The sequence below is a fragment of the Dermacentor silvarum genome, chromosome 4 (assembly GCF_013339745.2).
Source record: "Dermacentor silvarum isolate Dsil-2018 chromosome 4, BIME_Dsil_1.4, whole genome shotgun sequence".
NCBI classification, from domain to species: domain Eukaryota; kingdom Metazoa; phylum Arthropoda; class Arachnida; order Ixodida; family Ixodidae; genus Dermacentor; species Dermacentor silvarum.
The window spans coordinates 141,426,251-141,447,345 of NC_051157.2; the positions used below are offsets into that span (position 1 = coordinate 141,426,251).

The 21,095-nt window shown below is 44.7% G+C and overlaps 1 protein-coding gene across 8 annotated transcripts in view; it reads right to left on the bottom strand.

The window, feature by feature from the left end:
- The window catches only part of LOC119450690 (mediator of RNA polymerase II transcription subunit 25-like), an 86,890-nt gene that overhangs the window by 15,718 nt on the left and 50,077 nt on the right, over positions 1–21,095 (bottom strand). For 3 of the 8 annotated variants that reach the window (XM_037714205.2, XM_037714206.2, XM_037714204.2), the window contains exons 17-22: positions 20,426–20,446; positions 16,285–16,341; positions 13,106–13,195; positions 11,458–11,490; positions 5,217–5,279; positions 821–946 (exon numbers count right to left, since the gene is read on the bottom strand). In XM_037714205.2, coding sequence (XP_037570133.1) covers positions 821–946; positions 5,217–5,279; positions 11,458–11,490; positions 13,106–13,195; positions 16,285–16,341; positions 20,426–20,446 — 390 coding nt within the window. The remainder of the gene's footprint in view (positions 1–820; positions 947–5,216; positions 5,280–11,457; positions 11,491–13,105; positions 13,196–16,284; positions 16,342–20,425; positions 20,447–21,095) is intronic. The other 5 variants (XM_037714209.2, XM_037714208.2, XM_037714213.2 and 2 more) reach the window with 5 other exon arrangements.

Consider the following 21,095-nt stretch of genomic DNA (forward strand, 5'->3'; position numbering starts at 1 on the left):
TGTGCATGTACCAACACGAATGTTCAGTACATGAAATAAGCTGCTGATTGAGTCGTTCTTGTGGGTTAGCGCTGGTTTAGTGACCCATTTTCTATAGCCAAATGACCACAGTGGCATCGTGAGTGGTCATTAGCTGTCTACAGCACATTGTCGTTCCTTCCCGCATTTCTTTGCTATCTGCTGGCAAACTCTAGGCTAACTCAGTGATATAAAACCATTCTTTTCCTTTCATTATGAAACTGCAGTGCACACAGGACAAACGATGACACAAGGCAAAGGGACCACACAAGCCCTGACTCGCAACTCAGTTTACTTTTAGTTTTACTTTTGCCTTGTGTCCTCATTTGTTCTGTGCTGCAGTTTCATAATGAATAGCTACCAACTCGCCCAAATTTTAGTACCTTTACCATTCTTTCGTTTGTTCTTGAAGAAAAAAGAATTTTTTTTTTACTCTTCGTGCCAAACTTTCCCTATTAGGCTGCACAAGATTTGCCCGGCCATGCAATACAGAACTCAATAAAGCTTCCCAAAACACGTCCCCAGTAGGGCTCAACATGTGGCTTTTGCATGAAGAAGCAAAAAAGGTTCTGCACTGCTTGTTCAGCGATGAGTGATGATGTGACTATCCTGATTCATACAGGAGGCTGTTTTTCGGCCATTTGAGCTGGTTTACTTTTTTTTTTTTTACTCTTTAGATGGTGTCTTATCATCTATTACTCTGTAAGATGTGCTACTCGCTTTAATAACTACACCGGGTGCAGCTGCTGCCTGACTGATGAGGGACACAACACACGTGACTGTTGCATAAAGAGTCTCAAACCTTAGGACCCCGTGATCGAACAACCTCCTGCAGATGATGGCTGTTCGTCGGAGGCTGGCTGTGAGGTGCAATGCCACGCGTGAACTCAGCCTGGAGTATTCCTTGCGCTTGTCTGGAGGGCTCGGGCTATTGTGGGTGATGAGAGGCAGGTGAAAAATGCGCGTTTCGCAATAAAGGTGGGATAGACACAGGGAGACACATGAAATGGCACTGTGCTCAGCAGCTACGCAGCCAGAGCCAGGTGACACTAAATCTACACTGCAGACACTAACATGCACAGTCACAAAACGGCCTGCACGGTGCGCATCACGAGGAGCGGCTTTGGCACTGGAAAGCATGAAATGCGCAAACAAATGACAACGGACACTTCAGAGACTCGTCCGTGACTTCCACTTGCAGACGTCAACAAACAAAGAAGATACACACTATCAACGTCTCCTTTTGTGACATTGCTGCTGTCGTTAAATACCCTGAACAAGACGATGACCTGTCATTAGTGCACAGGCAGACCAAATGAGCTGCGTTCGCAAGGCAGGAGAGCTCTCTAGGAAGCAAAAGCGCACTGCTCGAATACAACCCCCTAATTTTATGGACTGCACTCTATATGAATACCGATGGCCTGCAAATCTAAAATGATCCCCATGAGCTGACTACACGTAATGCTTACATGGTAGGCACTTGCTTGTATGGTAGGCACCTCTTACTTCGAGCGCAAGCATGACTTACATGTCACTCCAAGTAGTGAATCAGAGAGTGACAAGTTTAGCAAGTGCAACGAGGAATCACAGAATGATTCGTTCAGTATTTTTCAATGGCTGAAGAGTTGCATTCGATACATAACACGAAAGAGAAAGCAACAGGACTGAAGGGAATGCCAGCTTTCGGAATAGATACATGGATGCTAAGATTGGCTAGAGACATTGCTCAGCTGCACTCATCTACTGCAATGATCTCTGTAGGTGGAGAGCTAAACCTGTGTGGTCATGTTGGGGGACGAAGGCGGAGTGGCAATGTTGAAAGCCTGGTGAACAGCTATGAAAGTTCACCTCTGCTCTACTGATAGCCGACACATACAGACCACAATGCACTGATGCCTGTGTGCTTAAGTGCCTTAAACTCAGTAGGTCCGTGGAACAGTTTGAACAGCCTGCCACTAATGACAGATAGAGGGAAAGATTGCATGCACAGCTTAATCGTTTCTATTGCCTCTGGCACCTTAAATCGCCACACCACACTAACCAGCCCAAACTTCTATTCTCGATTAATTAGGATATCGACATTGGATGCGAATGGCACAATTGTGTCACACATTTGTGGCACTCTGCTGGTACCATGCTCTGAGGGCAGACCAAATTAGCAGATGCATGGTCAACCAATTCTCAAATGACAAGCGATTGATGTCACAGAATAATGGGTATGTTTTCCAGGACTAGCGAGTCTTAAATATCCAATTTAATGACGGCCAATTTAACGAGCTTTTGCTGTAACAACTTCAGATTAGGAATAATAGAGACTGGCATGCAGAAAATGGAGCCCTTACCGAAAAAAAAAAATACATGCTTAACCTTGCAGTTGGCCGCGCAACACTTGAAAACGTGAAGCTGGGCGATCGTAGCCCAGCATTTTGCGGAAGTGGGCGCAAGCTTTTCATCTTATTACTCATGATGATGATAATTTATTTTCACGTGTCTCGGACCTACGGCCATCACTGCACTTTGCATAGCGCAGCTTGCAACACCGAACACCGCATTCCAATGCGGACACCGCATACCAGGAGCACGAGCGTACAAACGCGCCAGCTGTGGACGAAGACGATGATGCTTGAACGCAATCATATGGTTCACATAAATGCATGTTCTGCAAGCGCGGCTGTATAGCCTAGTGGTTACGACGCTCGCCTTGGGACCGGGGGTACGCGGGTTCGAATCCCGCCTCGGCAAGAAAGTTTCTTTTCTTTCTTGGTAGTTTCTTGAAACGCACCACAAATTACGGCTGGCTTAAACAGCTTCGCTGTTAAAAACACTCAATATTTAAAAATAATCTGGGGTTCACAGCGGAAGAATTCTGCACTTGATTCCATGACTGGCAGTGACACAGCTATCATTCCTGATAGAAACAATGAGAGATTAAATTCAGTGCACCTGCCAGATCTTCAATTCATGCCAGTTTCATCCAGCTTCCATGCTGTCTCCATAGGGCAGACCTTTCTGCATACCGAAGGATCAGAATGGAGCCGTGTTTCACACCACAGTTGAAGAAAGTTGACATTTTCGAACCGCGTCAGCAAAATGTGAAACAAGCACAGGACACTAAAGCTGCCATCCTCCTACACAGAACACCAGCGTGCAACTGTCGACAAGTGGGGATTGCACTAATGGTCATGCTTGAGAGGTCACTGTACACGGGCATTCCAAGCTGGAAGTGACTAAAGCAGCAGAAAACACAAATGCAGCTCAGAAGTGAACATAATGATCAGCCAAAGTTGAAATGAGCAGCACTTTTACAGCTTCAGATTCATGTTAGAGTCAAATGCCACATGCCAGAGACAATTATCCCACATCAGTGAAATTGAGAACGCAGCAGAGGCTGTCACACTGAAGCCATCATCTACATTAGTCCATACAACACAGACATCACTCAGAGATATACCAGTCTCCTGTGCAAAGTCAACCAAGTAAAGTCACAAACACAGAGTTCACATAATCCTTTACCCTCAATTTCTGTCCCACCACCCAGCCCCCACCCCTTACCATTTTGCCACAGCGAAATCATGTCAGGGTCCTGCAAGCAGCACGGACGGATACATTCGACTGGTCACTTTCAAGCGCTCTCGAGGTACGCTTTACGTTCGGCTGGTTGAACTCGAGTGATTGAAGCATCTCCGCCCTGTTCATTGCCTCCATTATGTTTGTAATGACATTCTGTTTGCAATGAAATGTGCTTTCACACGTTTGCAATCATTTAGAGCGCCGTGCATGACCTCAGCATGCTTGGAGGCACTCTCACCTCTGTGCTGGGAGTGCAACCTGGATACGACACTTTTGGCCATGTAGATGCTGCAACTTCCGTTACTAGCATGGCATCTGCTGCAAATTTTCTGTTGGGACCTCTGAGTCCCCACACCGTGGAATCAGTTCCTTGGAAGCCTGCAAGGTAATCTTGTAATTTGTTGTAGTGCTGGCACAACAAACATGGACATAGAAGGCACATCAGACACACAGTGCTGTGTGTTGTCCCCATATGCTTTCTATATCTATGTTGTTCTGTCTGCGCTACTACAAATTAGAAGATGGCCTGCCAACAAGCCTGCATAGCTACCCTAAATACAGAGAAAGGTTTATGAAAGCAAAAATTGTAGCCCTGTAGCTTCGTGTAGCTTCGTGAAGCCTTAAAGCTTGTGGGAATCCTCGGGTCCCATAACAGCCGCACGGGCAGCGAACGTCGCGTCAAGCGCATGCGTGCCAGGGAGAGTTGGGAGAGGGGAAACTTTCCTTCCGCGCGGGAATAGCAAGCGCTATCAGCGCCACCGGGTGGGTCACGTGAGATCCCGCTGATATCGCCCGGGTCTCTTTTGGTCTCCAGCAAGCGGCGACAGCGGAAGTCTCCGCCGTCGCTCCCGTATTCCCGCACGTAGTTAGTCAACCACACTCTTGCCGCGGCAAACGCCGCGGCCGTCCGTATTCCCCCAGTTGGTAAGTCGGAAGCCCTTCTTTACCTAGTGTATTATTCTCTTCGAGGGAACCCTCAGCGATGTCAACTATAGCTAGCTGGCCTGCTCGAAGTGTTAGTTGCAGCCGTAATAAATGCTTTCCGAGTGTACACGTGGTTGTCGTCTATTGTTTCCTCGAGCTTGTACCGGACCGCGGTAGATGCGCAGGCATGCGCCAACCGCGGGGCTCGGTGTGTCGAGGCAGAGGGCCGTTGGCATCCCCCCATATCCCGACAAGCTTTATGCTACAGTTGGGTGGATCACAATTTTCCCTTTGATACACCTCGTATGTCTGCCATGTACTTTTACAATAGAAACAGTGCTCATGTGTTTCTTCTTCCAGTCACCAACTGCTCTGGCAAGCGGCCAAACATTCGGGTTGAGCCGGCTTTATGTGGATGCAATTTCGAATGGAGTACTTATTGCTTCAATCTGGGACGAAGCATGGTAGCAACCAGCCGAACGTACCATAAGTGCAAAGCATAGAAGTGCATACGTGAATACAAGAACAAGGCATAAAGAGGAAAAAAGGCAGAAAAATAAGAAAAAAATGAGGTGAGTATATATAGCGAGTGAGAGAAGATCCAAGACAAGCCATTTTATGGGCAAGGAAGAAAAGAAAGAAAGAAAGCGTACAGTAGTACACTGAGAGCAAACAAACAAACAAACAAAAGAAAAGGTCTGTACCGTCTTTGCCAAAATGTTGTTGCCAGGCCACATGGCAGCAGAGTACTGCTGCCCTGGTGCTGCCTAAAAAAAAGTGAACGTAAGAAAACAAAAACTAAAAAAGAAACCAGCACATATGCATTCAGCAAAACACAAAGCAAAGGAAACAACAAAGGAAGGCAACAAATAATAACAAAAAACATGTGCATTTGTAGGCAGAATGAACTCCCATACTCCCATCTTCTTTTTTTGTTCTTGGTTCTTGACGAAAATAGCTGCCCTACGCGTCGGCAATCCTCCGAGGTGAATATGTACCAGTGGCGCACCGACGGGGGAGTTTCGGGTGTTGTAACCCCCCCCCCCCTGAGGCCGAGGAGCTTCGTGCTAAAGCTGCTTGCCTACACTAGCTGGTAACATTATCAAGAGGACAGACTAAAGGCAAATGACAAAATCTGTCTCAGTTGGGCAGTTCTGCCTTTCTTCTTATGAAGGCCCCAGTGCATGCATGCAACGTGTGAAGGCTTTGAAACACAAAGATGATTTTCTGAATTAGGGTAAAAAAAAAAATGCAACTTCTTCAACAGAGCTAAGCTTGAAAAGTGAACAATATTTACTAACCCATGAATGTTCTTAGATCAATGTCCATCAAACCGAGTTTTGAGGGTATTACTTTCAGTAAATAAATGTTTGCTGACTTCAATCAAGCATTTCTGCTGCTTAACAAGACATGGCTTGAGAGCACTTGCAGCACATACTGATGATTACAGTTTTTTAAACATCACTGCAGTTTTGAGTGTCTCATTCTGTTGCAATTTATTTTAGGCCCATTACACCTACTATAGCAAATACTCCCCAGCTAGCCAATACCCCAGTTATTTTGCAAAAGAATCATTGCACTATGCATGACGCCATCTGGTGGTAGCTAAAAGTATCATGTGGTGCCCATACTGTGTCGCGGCGGCACTGCAGTTTTGCAGAACTCACAGAAAAGAAATCACCAAGCACACAACACAATTAAGCTGGCGGAAAGCTGTCATTTGAGCTCAATGTTACCTTTAGAAGAGCGCACTTGCCATAAAAAAAAAAAAAAAAGAGCCATTGTATTCACAAACCAACCACATACAAATTATCGCCGATAAGGTTACTTACCAACCCAATACTTACATTGATATTACTTTTAGGTAAGAAGAAAAGAAGACAGGAGATGTTTCAAGAACATGCTTCATGTTAATGATGCCAAACTGAATTTTGCTTTTCTTCTGGGCCACAGCCGCATCAGAAACAGCTTTGAATGGCTGCCAGTACAGTTATTAGACACCTTAACACTCAGTGCTGTGACCAGAGACTGTGCATGCACGCTTGTATAATTAAGGAACACACACTATGTCCTGTGACAGTGACCCCTTTCCCCCCTTAATACTGCTTCACCGCAGAACAATCCTGTATAAAGGCTAAGCTAACTTAAGCGAACCGACCATTATACAATGCATATTAGGCCTTTGCCTCACGTGCACTCCTCCATGCATATCTTGATCTGAAGTGAACTGAGTTAGGCATACACTGCCTACACACAAATGGTCTCTATCTAAATCTGACTTGGGCTAGCTGCTTAGCGCATAATGACAATTACGATGCAGCTCTGCAGCATGATGCATTTTTAAAGATATTTCATTCACGATGGGGTTGGGGCAGTTTTTCAGGAGATGCATGGCCGTGTTCGTACAATCAGGAGGATAGATCGGAATTCGGGAGTGTCCTGGACAAATCGGGAGAGTTGGCAGGTATGATAATAGCTTTTCTACAGCTTCTTTCAGTTCGGTTTCTACTGTGTTGTGACATCATGAAGCAGTTAGTGGTCACGTGGAAGCAGGACATTGCTGACACTCGCTTTGTTCTCCGCTATGCTGCTACATTAGACCTCATAATGATTAGCAGCATATGGCGCAACCGAGCGAGCCAGAGTGAGTGTCAAAACCTGCTCCCAAGGGACCTCTTACAGTGTCATGAGGTTACAACACGGTATCCTCCGAGGAAACGAAACTGAAACTGGCTGTAGAAAATATGCTATATATTAAATTATCTACAGCACTCCGAGGCCTGTCACAATCCTTTCTAGGGCTTAAAGGTCTAGGACCATCATTTAATGCAAAAAAAAAATGAATAGTCGAAAATATGTCAGTACCACTTCAAGTGTACAGTCGTGTCTATTCCACAGGGCGCAATGACCACACTGTAATCTAACCGAAACGTGATCCATGCAGTCATTGTCTGGTGTAAGATAGACACACCAGCACAGATCGATGCCATGCTGAAGAGTTAAAAAGATGTGAGAAATATGTTTTTTGTAACTGTAACAGTAAGGTTGTAAGAGGATTGATGTAACAAGTAATATATGTAAAGTTTGTCAACATGGTGGCAAGAAATGGTTGGGCACAAGCTGGGCTGCCGAAGTATGCAGTTCATGGAGATGCAATGTACAGTACTTACGGATTGAAATAGGACACTCGGAGCACGTGGCCGCTGGTACATGCAGCGCTGCCTGTGGGTGCTCATGGAACCAAGGGGTTGCATTGTGGTATAGCGCGAGGGGGAGAATATCTACGGAGCAGAATTCCCCCTTCCGGTCGCCAACGAGCCAGCCTGTAGTTCACAACACTGCCAGCGTGGCGCAAGCCTAAAGCCTGCGCACCTGCGCATGCTAACTGAAATGGCTCAGCCGTGCGCACCGCCCATATTGCGGCGTCGTCTGCTTGCGCGCCTGCGTGAGCACACGACGCTCTCGTTACACGCGCTTTGGCGATGCGGCATGCATGCTGTGCAAATAAGACACACGATTCAGCTACGAGATAGCACCTTACGTGCGTTCGTAGACGTGATAACATCTGCACAAAAGAACGGAAAGTTTACTTTGTGCGAACACCGAACACCTGTGAGCGGCCGACAAGAAAGCACCTTCTTTATTTCAGCCTCGAAATGATAACTCCCGACATCGTTGGTCGTACTGACGTCAGCAGAAGCCGAGCCACAGGTAGTTATATATGGCGAACACAAGACGTGCCTTGCTGCCACGTCACGCCACGCTGGCAGTGTTGTGAACTACAGGCCGGCTCGTTGGTGACCATAGGGGAATCCTGCTCCGTAGATGTTCTCCCCCTCGCGCTATACCACAATGCAACACCTTGGTTCCATGAGCACCCACGGGCGGCGCTGCATGTACCAGCGACCACGCGCTCTGAGTGTCCTATTTCAATCTGTGAGTACTGTACCAGCTCTATATCATATATCCTCATGTAAGGGCCACGTGCTGCCACGTCTTGGACTAAACATCTAAAAATTTCATCTGCACAGCTTTCACCAACGAAGCAAAAAAAGGAAATGGCCGATTAGTAAAGGTTAACTTCTTACAAATTGTGGCTCCTTCACGAGTGCCTCTTAAACTGTGGCATGGCACAACAAAGTGGCAAAGGCTTTGGTGAACTACTTGTTTACCTTTCTTTTTTTTTTTTTTTTTGCACCTGTGCTGCAACTATTGCCTGACTTCCTTCAACTCACGGCTCGCTTATGATTGCCTCAGGAACATTGTCGTGAGCGTGGCGAAAAGTTTCAAGAAACAGACAGAAATTGAACAGCATTGGCACTGATAGCTGTTTGCAGTAAAAGAAGATGTTCAATGTTTTCTGTGTAAGGGACACACTTACAATTCCTAAGTGTTTTAGCTTGCCCCACGGCCACACAACTGCGATCACGTGTGTGATTAGCTAGCAAGGCAGTGTGCACTGCAGAATTTTTATGCAGTATCAGCGTCGCATATGGGGACATCGAGCTTGGACCACTCTTCGGTCTCTAATGAACAATAGAGAGAAGTCTGTTGGCATGAAGCATAGGTTTTGCCACATTATTCGTATCCTGGCAATCCCTGTGGCTCAGGTCTTTGCACTTTCCCCAACATCGACAACATGCAACATGCAACCCGCAATGCTTTGTCGACGCAGTGACAGACAATGGGCGCTTTCGTCTGTGGAGGTCACTCACTTTTAAGTGCCGCCCCTTTTGCTGCGGTGCTTCTGTGTGTGCTTACAACCTGTTTAGTGACTGCACACATTGCGGTACCAACTTGCTGCATTCTTCATATGCATTTATGGAGTAATTAGCTACTAATGCATTCGTGGTTCTGTCATAGCAAAATGTTGACATCTCCCTCACATTTTGTGTAATGATTCCTGCAGTTTATTTTTAAATTATTGCTTTTGTGGCAATGAGTGCGCTTGCCTTCACCCTTTTCCTGCCTGTGCTTGCAGAAGATCTCATAATTGAAATCGAGCAGCGTTAGCTTTTAAAGTGACTGAACCTAAAATAAACGCTTTTCATTTATCACAGATAGCTTTAACTAAGCCCGTTTTTCGAGCTTTATAGAATGCACATTAATTTACCTTTTATTTACGTATTTGGGTCATGCCTATGAAACAGGGACCCAAAATTTAGAAAATTTTAGAAAAAAGTAAGGGCAGCCCTTTCACAAGTGCATAGAATATCTGAAGCTGCATATACCTAGACTATTAGCGTAAAGTTTTTAGTGGCATACACATATTTGTGGCAACAGAACAGGGCAAGCTGAACAAACTGGAACAAGAGAAAAGAAACAGCGGCACTGAACAAGAACACACAAACATCCACTTTGCAGCAGAGCTGAACAGACATTAAAAGAAGTGAATGTCTTGGAGCCCGTAGGTAGAAACAAAACTTCGTGATGCTAACTTTTCACCTCATTCAGCTTCATTCAGGCTAAACGATAGCAATGGATGCACTTCCCTAAATGCAGACTTCCTTGCTTTTACGAGTGCAAAAAATTGAAATACTATAACAAAATTTCGGGAAGTAGCAGTGGCATTCAAAAGTAGCAGAACAGTCACAGCCCCCACCTCCGTTCTCTTCTGCTCCCACATCATCAATGTACTCCTGATGTTCCTGACAGATGACACAACCCACATGAAGCCACAGAAGTTCCTACAAAAATTACCAGAGCTGACTATGGCGCTGGGACTGTTGAGCCATCACAGCAATGATGGTTAGCACACGAATATGTCTAAGCATTCAGCTAATTCTTCCGATGTTCTTGAGCCGTTATTTATTGCACTTAATTTTTCTGTTTCTGCCCTATATATTTCTGCCCACATGCACACCATACTATCCTAGAGATGCCCCACCCCGAAAGAAAACCCATGCCTGTTTTTGGCATGATTTGGTATTTTTTTCCAACACACCGAAAGATAGCCCACTGCTCGTAATAGCACATCCCTTCGGGGGGGGGCATCGCTGAGGAACCCTCGCAGCAAGATTATGCAAACTTCGTTTCCAAGGCTTGGGCATCCCTGCCTGAGGAAGTGGCCGCCCGATCGTTCAAGCGCTGTGGTATATCTACCACCCCTGATGGGTCTGAAGACGGTGAGCTCCACGAAAGACTGCAATCGGCAGTTCCGTCTTCTGCTTCTCTGTCAACCATATCTGACCACGTGCATGTGACGAGGTCATTGACATATTTTTCAGGTGGTGACTGAGACTGTTCTTTCGAATGTTTTGAGGAAGACTGTACGTGGTCATATTAACAAACCTTCTCAACCTTTGGCTACAATGTGTTTTTGTTTGTTTGTTTGTTTAGTTTTCTTGATTGTACATTGAAAGTAAGCCCACTTCCTCTTTTCACCCGATTTGCTCTATATTTTAGGCGGGCGATCTCTCGGCATATTATGGTAATCATTGCAAAGTGTTGCACTTGTAACGCAATAATTAATTCAAAATGACCAATATGCAAAGTGACAAAGAAGTTTGGATGAAGTTTAGGCAAGTTCATATACTGCCCATCATTCTAACGGTGGCTGAACCCCTATACCTGCTGCTGCCGTAAACAATAGTGCCCGGCTTGCCTCTAATAATTTTTGTAGCAAACTTCATAAAAGAAACTGATATGATCAGAAAAAAATGCTACTTTCTGGTTGACCCGGCACTGCAAATTTTTTTGAAAACATGACAGCCCACCAAGGGAAGTCACACGACACATTTTATCTACTGCATTTACGCCTTGTGTGATGCTACCTTCTTCCGTATGGCTGACACAAAAAGGTGAAGAAGCAAGCCTTCTATTATTAATCAGCCTCAATGTATTGTAAAATAAAGTGAGTCATAATGACATAGTCTGACTGGGCTTTCAAGTCTAAAACCATTGCGCAATAGGTAGGTACGCATACATAGTCGACTGCATACTCACTTGCTCATGCAAGCACATGCAGTATTGCAGTGTCTGTTGAGGAAAGAAGATGCCTTGCTCACAAAAGGCGCTAACCAAAGAGCACAGAACTCATTCAGAAACAAGGCACCCCTCCTCATTTCCTTTCTGCCAAGAAAGAGCCCCATTATAACACCCTACAAGACTCGTAACGAGCCTACCTGCGCCCAGTCATCACAAGTCAAACAGGTGAAAACAGCAGTTTCGTTAGGATAAACATGCCCTCGCCAAAAATGTGAAAGGAAACACGCAGCCACATGGCTGAGCTGTGGGAGATGTTTGCCACTAACGAGACATAAATAAACGACGATATAAGCAATGTGGCAAAAGGATGGGGATCAGGCCTGGACCCACATGTCTGACCGATTCTTTGCTGGGGCAGCAACTGAGCGATTCAGGCTGCTGCTTGCACTCCGCATGCCCTTCATCTTTTTACTTCCAAGAGGTGATACCTTGCTTTCGTGTTTGTCCGTTTCGTTTCGCAGTAACCATGTCCTTCAGCAAATATGAACTAGGCCAGGAAATGTTTTCCTGAGAGCGTGGCTGCCTTTAAACTGAGGTGTACACCCATCACATCATGACATGGCAGTTTTTCAGCCCAGGCATGTGTGGCTGCTTGCTCTGATGGCAATGTCAGTCACTCAAGTGTAGGCTGAAAAACTGCTGAGTCATGACGTGCCTTAGCTATGTCAGCACTGACAACAGGTGCATGCTATCTCTTGCACAAAATACGAAATGCTGCATGACTGTGTAAAGGAGCGTGCCTTTGTTTTTACTAATGGCAAATGAGTTCACGGCTCAAGCTACTGCACGGGCTTCATGCATTCTCATTCACACTTATGGCGAGGCCACTTAGCAATTCAGGTGCACGGCAACGTGAATGCAACTAGGGGGCAAGTTCCAGCAGTCTTGGCTCTCTGATTAAGTTCAAATGCTACCAAGCAAACAACCCTCACAATAAGAAGCATTACTAGGCATCTTCTACACATTAACTTAATTCTACAATGTTCAAACATAGCTGCAAACTACAAGTGATTAAATATGCCATAGCTACACATGCCCCATAGCTAACTACAATGCCCCACTTAACATGCCAGCAGTGCACACACTGCATTAGATGTGCTATTGCCAAGGAGGATGAAGTACAATAAACCTAGCGCATGGCCTTTGGCACCTTCTGCTCTGCTTTATGTGATGACATGCTTAAAACAGAAAGCCCATATGCTTCTTATTCTTAGCAAGTGCACAAAACGTACCAAAGTCTGCATGCTGGAATTTAGCTTACAGTTTCTTGCCAAGTATTTATGCATATTACATACAAGAATGGTGGCAAGAGACCCTTGAATAGGGATAACCAGAGGCTTTCAAAAAGGCGCTAAACGAAGGTATTGGAATAGGTTAGTTGGCATTCCACAATGACTAGAGGCAATGTGTGAAAACATGATGAAGATGGCCAACCCAGTGTTCATCCATGCCGGTTATGGCTGTCAAAACACTTATTGCATTGGCGCTTTCACCTCCAGTTATATAATGTCAAACTTTCAGTTTCTTCCTACTAAACAGTCGTGGCGAACACGTTAAAGTGGCATTTATCAATCTTATCGCCGACCGATGAAGCATGCTTACTCACCGGTGCCATGCCCATTGTTGCATTTGGAACAGGTGCAGCCATGTTCATGCCACCCGCCGTTGCCATGGTGCCACCAGACATGTTCTGCAGCTGTGCACGAGACAGGGGGAGAGTTTGCTCACTCAATTTGCACATACAGCAGCTCTAAGGTAACAGGAAATACAGACACGTTCACCTGCCCATCCTACAATAGGCAGTGAAGCAGCCTATTTGTTTAAAAAAATAAACCACGAAGCTACTTGTGCACTTACAGTAAAGTTAACAATCCCACTAAACATAGCCGACTTTTTTTTTTTTGTTCGTGCCAGAGAACTCTACTACACTTTGCAATGTATTAACATAGCATCTGAAGCAAGAGGCAAGGCTTAGAACCTTAACACCAATTTAGACTCATCTGCTCTTCAAATGGTTGCACGATTTTTCTGGAGTGCACGCCTGCATGACGGACAAAATAGTAAAGCTTAGCAGAGTAAACAAAATAAACTATTGGTATTAGTCTTCAATAATCACTTAACGGGGACAAATTCAGCAACACCAAATAAGATGTATATAAATAAAAAGAAGAGGACATCAGCACTTCATTCAATGCTTCCCCAAGTGAGCATAGCAGGGTGCTCCGGTACGGAGCAGGGGGGCAATGGGGGCAAGCACCCCCACAGGTTTCATTGCAGAGGATCGCTGCCTTTCAGCACTGCGGTCCAACCAAGGAGGTTGTAAAAAGAAATTCTGGAGTGGCAGTCTTCACAGATTCTTACCAGCAGAGGTGAAGCCAGCGCTTGCCCCTACTTCACCCTCGAAAGCGTGCAGAACTATGTGGAGAACAGTCGCAGTTAAACTGCTCTTGACCTGTTAATATAAATTTTAGACTAATTGGAAAATAATGGAATGTTGTTTCGGGCTAAAATACTGCCATAGGCTGAGTAGTGACACCCTGATCTCCCATACAAGTTGCCAAGACCTTCAAGCTTCAACCTAAAACCAGCGACACAGACAGGCACATTGAGAAGCACCTGTACGGCAAAATTGGCCTTGCGAAAGTCATTGGAAGTCAGAAGAAAACGCTTCCAGTTATCCGCCAAATGCCTACGTTAATCGATTCCCCTGGTAAGATGGCAGCAGCCGGCTTCACCTTGAAGACATCCTCTCCACTCCAAAAGTTTTTTTTAAACCCTCCTTGGGTCCAACCCCATTGCTACGGGGCAGCTGGATAGCAAAATAACTTTTTTTTTCACAAAAAGAAAAAAAAAAGAGAAAAGGTTTGTGTAGGCGAAATGAGCCCTGGCTCCGGCCCTTACACCCAAAGTACACTTCCGGAGCCCCAGGAATGGTACTTTGGCATGGACAGGAGCACATTCAGAAGAGGCAAAAAGGGGTGAGCATAGTGCTCACAACAGTGCCAGGGTAATGCTTTAAGGTGCAGCTTTTGCATTCAGTCTGACACCCATACTGCAGAAGGTGCCGAAAACACGACTCGAAAGAACCCCAGTCATGCAATGCCATTTATTCACTGTCTCCTGCTCAGACTTATGAGTGGACATGAATGTGCCCAGACATATTGTGACACTTTGTGTGATACCAAATAGTGTGAGGAAAAAATATGCTGGCGAGGGACAAGCGTAGCAGAGTAGGACGCATGCTTGCCAACCTTAAAATAAAACACGACGTATGTATGTCATGCCCATAACTGGAATTGAGCCTTTATAATCGCTAAAGAGAATTTTGTCACCCTGCCTGCTCTTAGAATCATATGCCCACGATTTGCTGTGCATACTGATTTACAGAGGTTAAATTATTCTTTTTTATCTACAAATACAGCTGTGATGTACTTTGTTGTCTGTGCAAAGGGAGACCAAACGTCAGTGCTATCCATCTGCCATTGCTACACTGCAAGACGACTTTCACCGTAGCAATGGCAGACAGTGCCATTGGAGCAAAACTGGCATTTTTCCAGTGGCGTCACAGCAGACAACATGCACTTCAGATTTATTATGGACAAAACAGGCGAGTAATGCATGCAAACATAGTGCAAACCCAGTGGAAAATGTTACCTCTGTGCAAAATTTAAGTGGTGGTGAGCGAGTGGTTTAGCTGGATCAGTTGTGTATACCTGGCACTCCTATTGAGCCAACACTCAGTATGTCAATTCTGTTTAGGCTTAGCAAAGGTACTTAGCGTTTCTTTCTACCATCCTTACATTCAAAAGCAAACCAGGGAGAAAAAAGCAAGCCGCCATGATCAGCCAAGTGGAAAGCCTCTGTTTAGCCAGCTTCCTACCAAAGTCACCCAAACAACTTAAAGAAGCTGCAGTGTTGAACAAAATTGGTAGCATCAGTCTAGAACCGGTCCCAGTGCACTCACATGCACCGTTTGCTAACATAAGTGCTTTCTGAAACCTGCTCTCCAGTTCAAACGGACGCTATAGAAAAATTTATCGTAAGCAGTGACCAAACAGACAAGGACAACAAAGTGGACGAACACAGGACAAGCGCTGTCCTTAGCTGTCCTCATCTGTTAAAAGAATGCTGTATCGGTAGATTAAACTTTGGCAGCAGGCTGGTCTCACCAGGGAAGGAAGACTGGCAAGTGAAAAAATATGCACAAAAAGGGCTTTGTGATGCTCAAGTGAAAATTGCCATACTAGCTTCCCGCAATGTCACAGGTAGTGGACACATCTGTAAACTGTCGCGCTTGAATCAACTACAATCAGCCTGAGACTACTTAAATGTTTTGGAATAGGAGCACACTACGACTCTCAAAGAAATAACTCTCAAACATGCAAAGAGCTTTGTGAAATCTTTGACATCAGACCAACATCAGCACTGTGATTTTGGTGTGAAGTTCAGAAGTCTGGCCCCCCTTTCTAATAATATCACCTGCCCCCCCCCCCCCCCCCTTAAGAAAAAGGGAAGGAGAATGCTGTTTTAGAAGAATAACCTTGCAGTCTAAGCTGGTTTTATGTTTTTATATAGAGCCCGTTTATGTCCTACTATTTGGAGAGCACAGAACAGACCAGACCAGACTTCAGGCCGCAAGCCAAACTGTGCATTAGAGTGGAAAAGGAGAGAGAGAGAAAAAAAGAAAGGCATGCTTGAGTGGTGTGCTTGCAGAATGTGGAGTGCTGCCAACGTTTCTGTCCTTGCAAAAAGCCCAAACAAGAGACGCAATGCAGTGTTCTCTACCTCGGGCGAGTACGAGTTCCCAGTGTAACTTGGACCGACTGTTGCAAACGGCTGGTTCTGCAGAGAGACCAGTGCGCACAGTGAGAAGCGCTGTGCTCAGAATGTCGGGCTGCTGAGGGACAAGGAAAAAGCATGTCAACTTTAAATAGGCTTATCTCTTTTTACTTTTTTATGCCTTTTCACATAGTGTAGATTTTTCTATGTGCCGTTACACCGGCAATACAAATAGCAACTTATATAATAGATTAAAATGACAGTCCAAGTAGCTGATTCAGACTGTCAACTAAGCGTGATGTAAACTAGTGGCACCGAACTTCGCCGCAAGCAGTCATAGAAGTTGACAACCCAAGATTGCAGTGGCACATGCACTGCTGTCCAACTCGAGAAGAATTTGTATGGATGTGCCAGCCACTTAGGTTTGCATAATAGCCAGTGAGGAAGAACGCAATCACACAAGGACACACTGATGGGACATGTGCTCGTCCTGTCAGTGCGTTCATGTGTGGTTGTGATCTTTAGTGCGGACAACTATGCTAGCATATATGCATGCACCAACTAGCCCACCAAGATGTTCTTGTGAGTTAAGTTTGCCTATCTGCATATCATCACGGCAGAGGCAAACTTCTTTTAACTCTTTGTGGATGAGTGTTGCTCACAGGCAACAAATCGAAACAATATATTTTTTTTCTCGCCCTGTTTCGGTTTTGAGTACAGAGTTTCTAGCTGAGTGCCTTCAGCGAACACTGAATGATGGGCAGCAAGCGTCATTTGTTGGATAAGAGCGGGAACAGAGGACAAGGAACATTCAGGTCGGCCGGTGACTTGCTTTCTTTTGAAACCACAGTCAGAGGAAGCAACGACCGATGCAAGAACCTCTGCTACAGTAGTAGTATCACGCTGATAAAGTAGCACAAATGCAATGCACACCCTTGCAATCTTTTAATAATATTGCGCGAGCATTGACCGCACGACGTGTTAGCGGGCTTGTAGTGGCGATGGGCACTCCTGAAGCAGACATTGCAGCAGAGTGCATTCGAACTGGAAATCGCCTTGTACACTGCGCATAGCATACTGTCGTCGATCCCCCTACCCCTCACCGCCACAAGGCCGCTGACACGCTGTGTGATCGATGTTCACACGATATTATTAAACGATTGCAAGGGTGTATACTGTTGTTTACATATGAGGAGAACTACCTGTACAAGTGCCTTACAAAGCCACAGGTGGCTTAACGTGAAGCTCACTTCTAATGTTCTTCCTGGTGTTGCTGAAGTCAACAAACCTATTGCTGGAAAAGTTTCCACCAAATACTTTTTCTCTTCAGAATATCCTAATTCTATGTGTATTTTGCACATTTTGATGAAAAATAAACATTTCTTTGGGTATTTTCATGCCTCCCTTCCTAAATGGTTGATGACAATATCTGGAACTATGTTTTGGAGTGTGGATACACCGAGGTCAGGTGTGGCAAGGTTTTGTGAGCGAAGCTCGTACTGAATTTTTAGGTTGTCACTGAGCATAGTGAGCAGGTCTCTGTGCAAGGCGTGATCCAGTGCCGGTGAGCCATGTCACCCTCGATCTTTGGTTTACATCAGCAATTTGGTCGATTTGTCATGTGTCCACTTTTTGTGACACATTATTACAAGCTGTTATAACTGAGACAGAACTGAAAGTACAAGTAATGCCGCTATTGAATAGTTCAGGAACAGCAACTGCAGCACACTTAAGCATTAGCTAGCTCCTGCCTGAAGCACATGGCAGTTAAAGTCTGCCCGACCTTGGTGACGAACTAGTGTGAGAAAATAACGGGGAGACAGTACTAACGGAAAACTGACACAGAACAGTGCCGCCTAGAACTGTTGCAACAGATGGTTTTTCTCACAATGACAAGTGATCCCTTGATGTAAGCTTGAAGGCAGTGCAAAGCAATAGCTATTATATTTAGCTGGCTGTCGTTATATACACATAAGACTCCTTTAGCCCTTTCCGTGCCAAAGGAACTGACAAAAGTGTACCAAATATCCTAGAGATTTTGCATAAATGTGGCATCATAATGACTATATATATGCTCGTTAGTGGTAGAGAAAAGGTTGCAAGATGATGTTACAAAGAAGCTATTTCTGTAAACAATAGTTGCCTCTCACCATAAGTTTTCATGGATTACCAGTACATACAGAACAAGAGGAAGGGAAACAGAAAGGCTTGATTTTTGTTAATCACGACTATATAAAGCCAACAGGCAATGAAGCCAAGGAATGCATAAGGATAATCAGCTGTGGTTGAAATTAAAACGCAGAAAATAATGAAGAAAATAGAAATGAAAGTGAATGAAAAGATAACTTGTCGTCGGTGGGGACCGAACCCACAACTTTTGCATTACGCGAACCACAGCTACTTGCACAGCTAATTACCCTTTCGCTTCCCTTGTCTTCATTGCCTGTCGGCTTTCATATGGTCGTGATTAACAAAATTGAGCCCCTCTGTTTCCCTTCATCTCATCTATCCATAGCGAGGGTCTCAAATCTGGCAGCCTTGATTGGCATACGAGGGTTTATTAGCCACGTGCCTACTCGCCCAAATTCATGCGTTACGCATCGAGTAAGAAAATGTTTCACAATCCCCTGTCATTGCTTTGAGTGGCAGTGGCTTACACTCCCAGGCCCAGGGCTAGATCTAGTACACATACATACCCAAGTTAGTGGACGGATTGATGACAACCCTAAAATATAGCAAGTTCATGGGCCCGAACTGTGGCCTTCCAACTACTTCAAGCCCGAAATAATGCCAAGAGAAATGTTAGTGAGCAAAAGCAATTGAGGCTATGATGCGCCAAGAAATGTGCCTGGGACCATCTGGAGCAAACAGGTGACAATGTGCTGACTGCACTGCTATCAGCGCACGTACCAGAAAAACTTCAAGTGCTGTGCCAGCTAAGGGGTGTTTTATGACAATCATTGCCGCGAATGTTGCTTCAGGTACGTTCAGTAAGCTAACTATACACTGTGATTTTGCTAGGCAAACGTGTATACTCTGTATTGGGGCCCTGTGGTGAAGGTTCAAAATAAATGTACAGTTTTTATTACCTTTCATTTTTTTTTATAGTAGGAAACCCGATAATGCTTCATCTTACTCGACAATGTTGATATTGGTGTACATTTAATATTTTATGCTGGCCCAGGACGCCACATTCTGCACCGAGTGCAGCAGCAGCAGCCCAGGGTGGCGATTGGAAAGGCTGAAATAAGATTAGTGAGCATTGTTAAGGCATCGTGTAGAGCCCAGCATGTTCTTAATACATACTGAACCGTGCTTCTCACTTATTAATTTCTTTACAGGTATTGCTATTTAGAAAGACAGCAAAACCACGAGTTACCCCCTGTGTGTATTAAATCTGGAGATGTGTAATATTCTCTACGGATATATGTATTCTATTTGGGATTAAAACATTTCTAGACGTAATGACACTGTTCTCCATTGCAAAACAGTCAAGCCTTTTTGAAGGAACTGCTAGCGATAGAAGCATGAGACAAAAACACATTTGCCCTCATCAAAGTAAAGAAAAAGGACTGAGAACACTCGGGAAACAAAGAGAGATCAAGAGCACTAGAGAGAGAGAGAGCGCGCATTATGAATGTTCCTATGATCTAAACCAATAGAAGTGGCATCAAGCTTATTTAGCAATGTCGGAAAGCATGGTAGATAGAAACTTCCAAGTGAAGGTCTCATGTATGTAGTGCATCAGAAAAAGAAAGAAGGAAACTGGACAGGTGACTGCATTATTGTTAATTGTAAATCCGTTAACCAAGCCAACATCTATAGCTGTTTCCGAAAACTTGAAAAGATACAACATTGACATAGAGTAAGTGAACCAGTGGGTTGCCCTGCGAGTTCTTCATCGGAACAGCGCAAAATAATGGGATGTACAGAAACGCAACACGAGACGGTGCTGCCTTGTGTTGCCCTTCTGTATGTCTTGTTTTGCTACCATTCCGAAGACAAATCCACACAAATTCACTCAGCTCTAAATTCTTTCACCCAATGGTAGGCCATAAGGCAAGGCACAGGGCACCCAGCACTCCTAACTGTACACACAGAATGACCGCCACCCAGAAAAAAGTAAAACACCGTCAAACTGACTCACCACCTCGGTGAACATGTACGCCTGAAAAGGTAAAAGCGGGCATTGACAAACCTCCAAAAAAGGCGGAAAGTATGCTCGTATTGGTACATCATGGGTCTCGTTTTATGGGACTATAGTCAGCATATTGCTGGGCCACAAAGCCAAGGTGTGCAGATTTTGTTTCAAGAAGCAATTGCATCACATTCTAATTCTTGAAATCTCATTTTAGAGGACAGTACTAAGTTGCTATATCTGTTTAACCAAAAATTACAGCTATCCCTTACTTTAGAACAAGCACTTTACCCATTGTAATCATTTCTAGCACAACGTATGAACTATTGTACTATTTAATTATTGTAATCAATTCTAGCGCAACGAATGAACTATTGTACTATTTAATTCTCTTGCTTAATCAGACCATGCCCGACATCCCCAGTGCTCATTTCAATGCACTCATACTTCCATTATTTTTGTCATAATGTGCTAAATATTCAATTGTGGGTAATGGAAAGAAAAACTGGTGTCTACCAGACTAGCACAAAACTACAATTAGAACCTCAGCATCTGCCTCAACAAAGGAAAGTTCCGCTGGTAGAGCAACTTCCCTACAAAGGTAATGGTACCAAGTTCGACTAACGCACCATGAGAAATTTTTCAGCTGAAGAGCTTTCTTTGTTCCACCTCCTTTGTA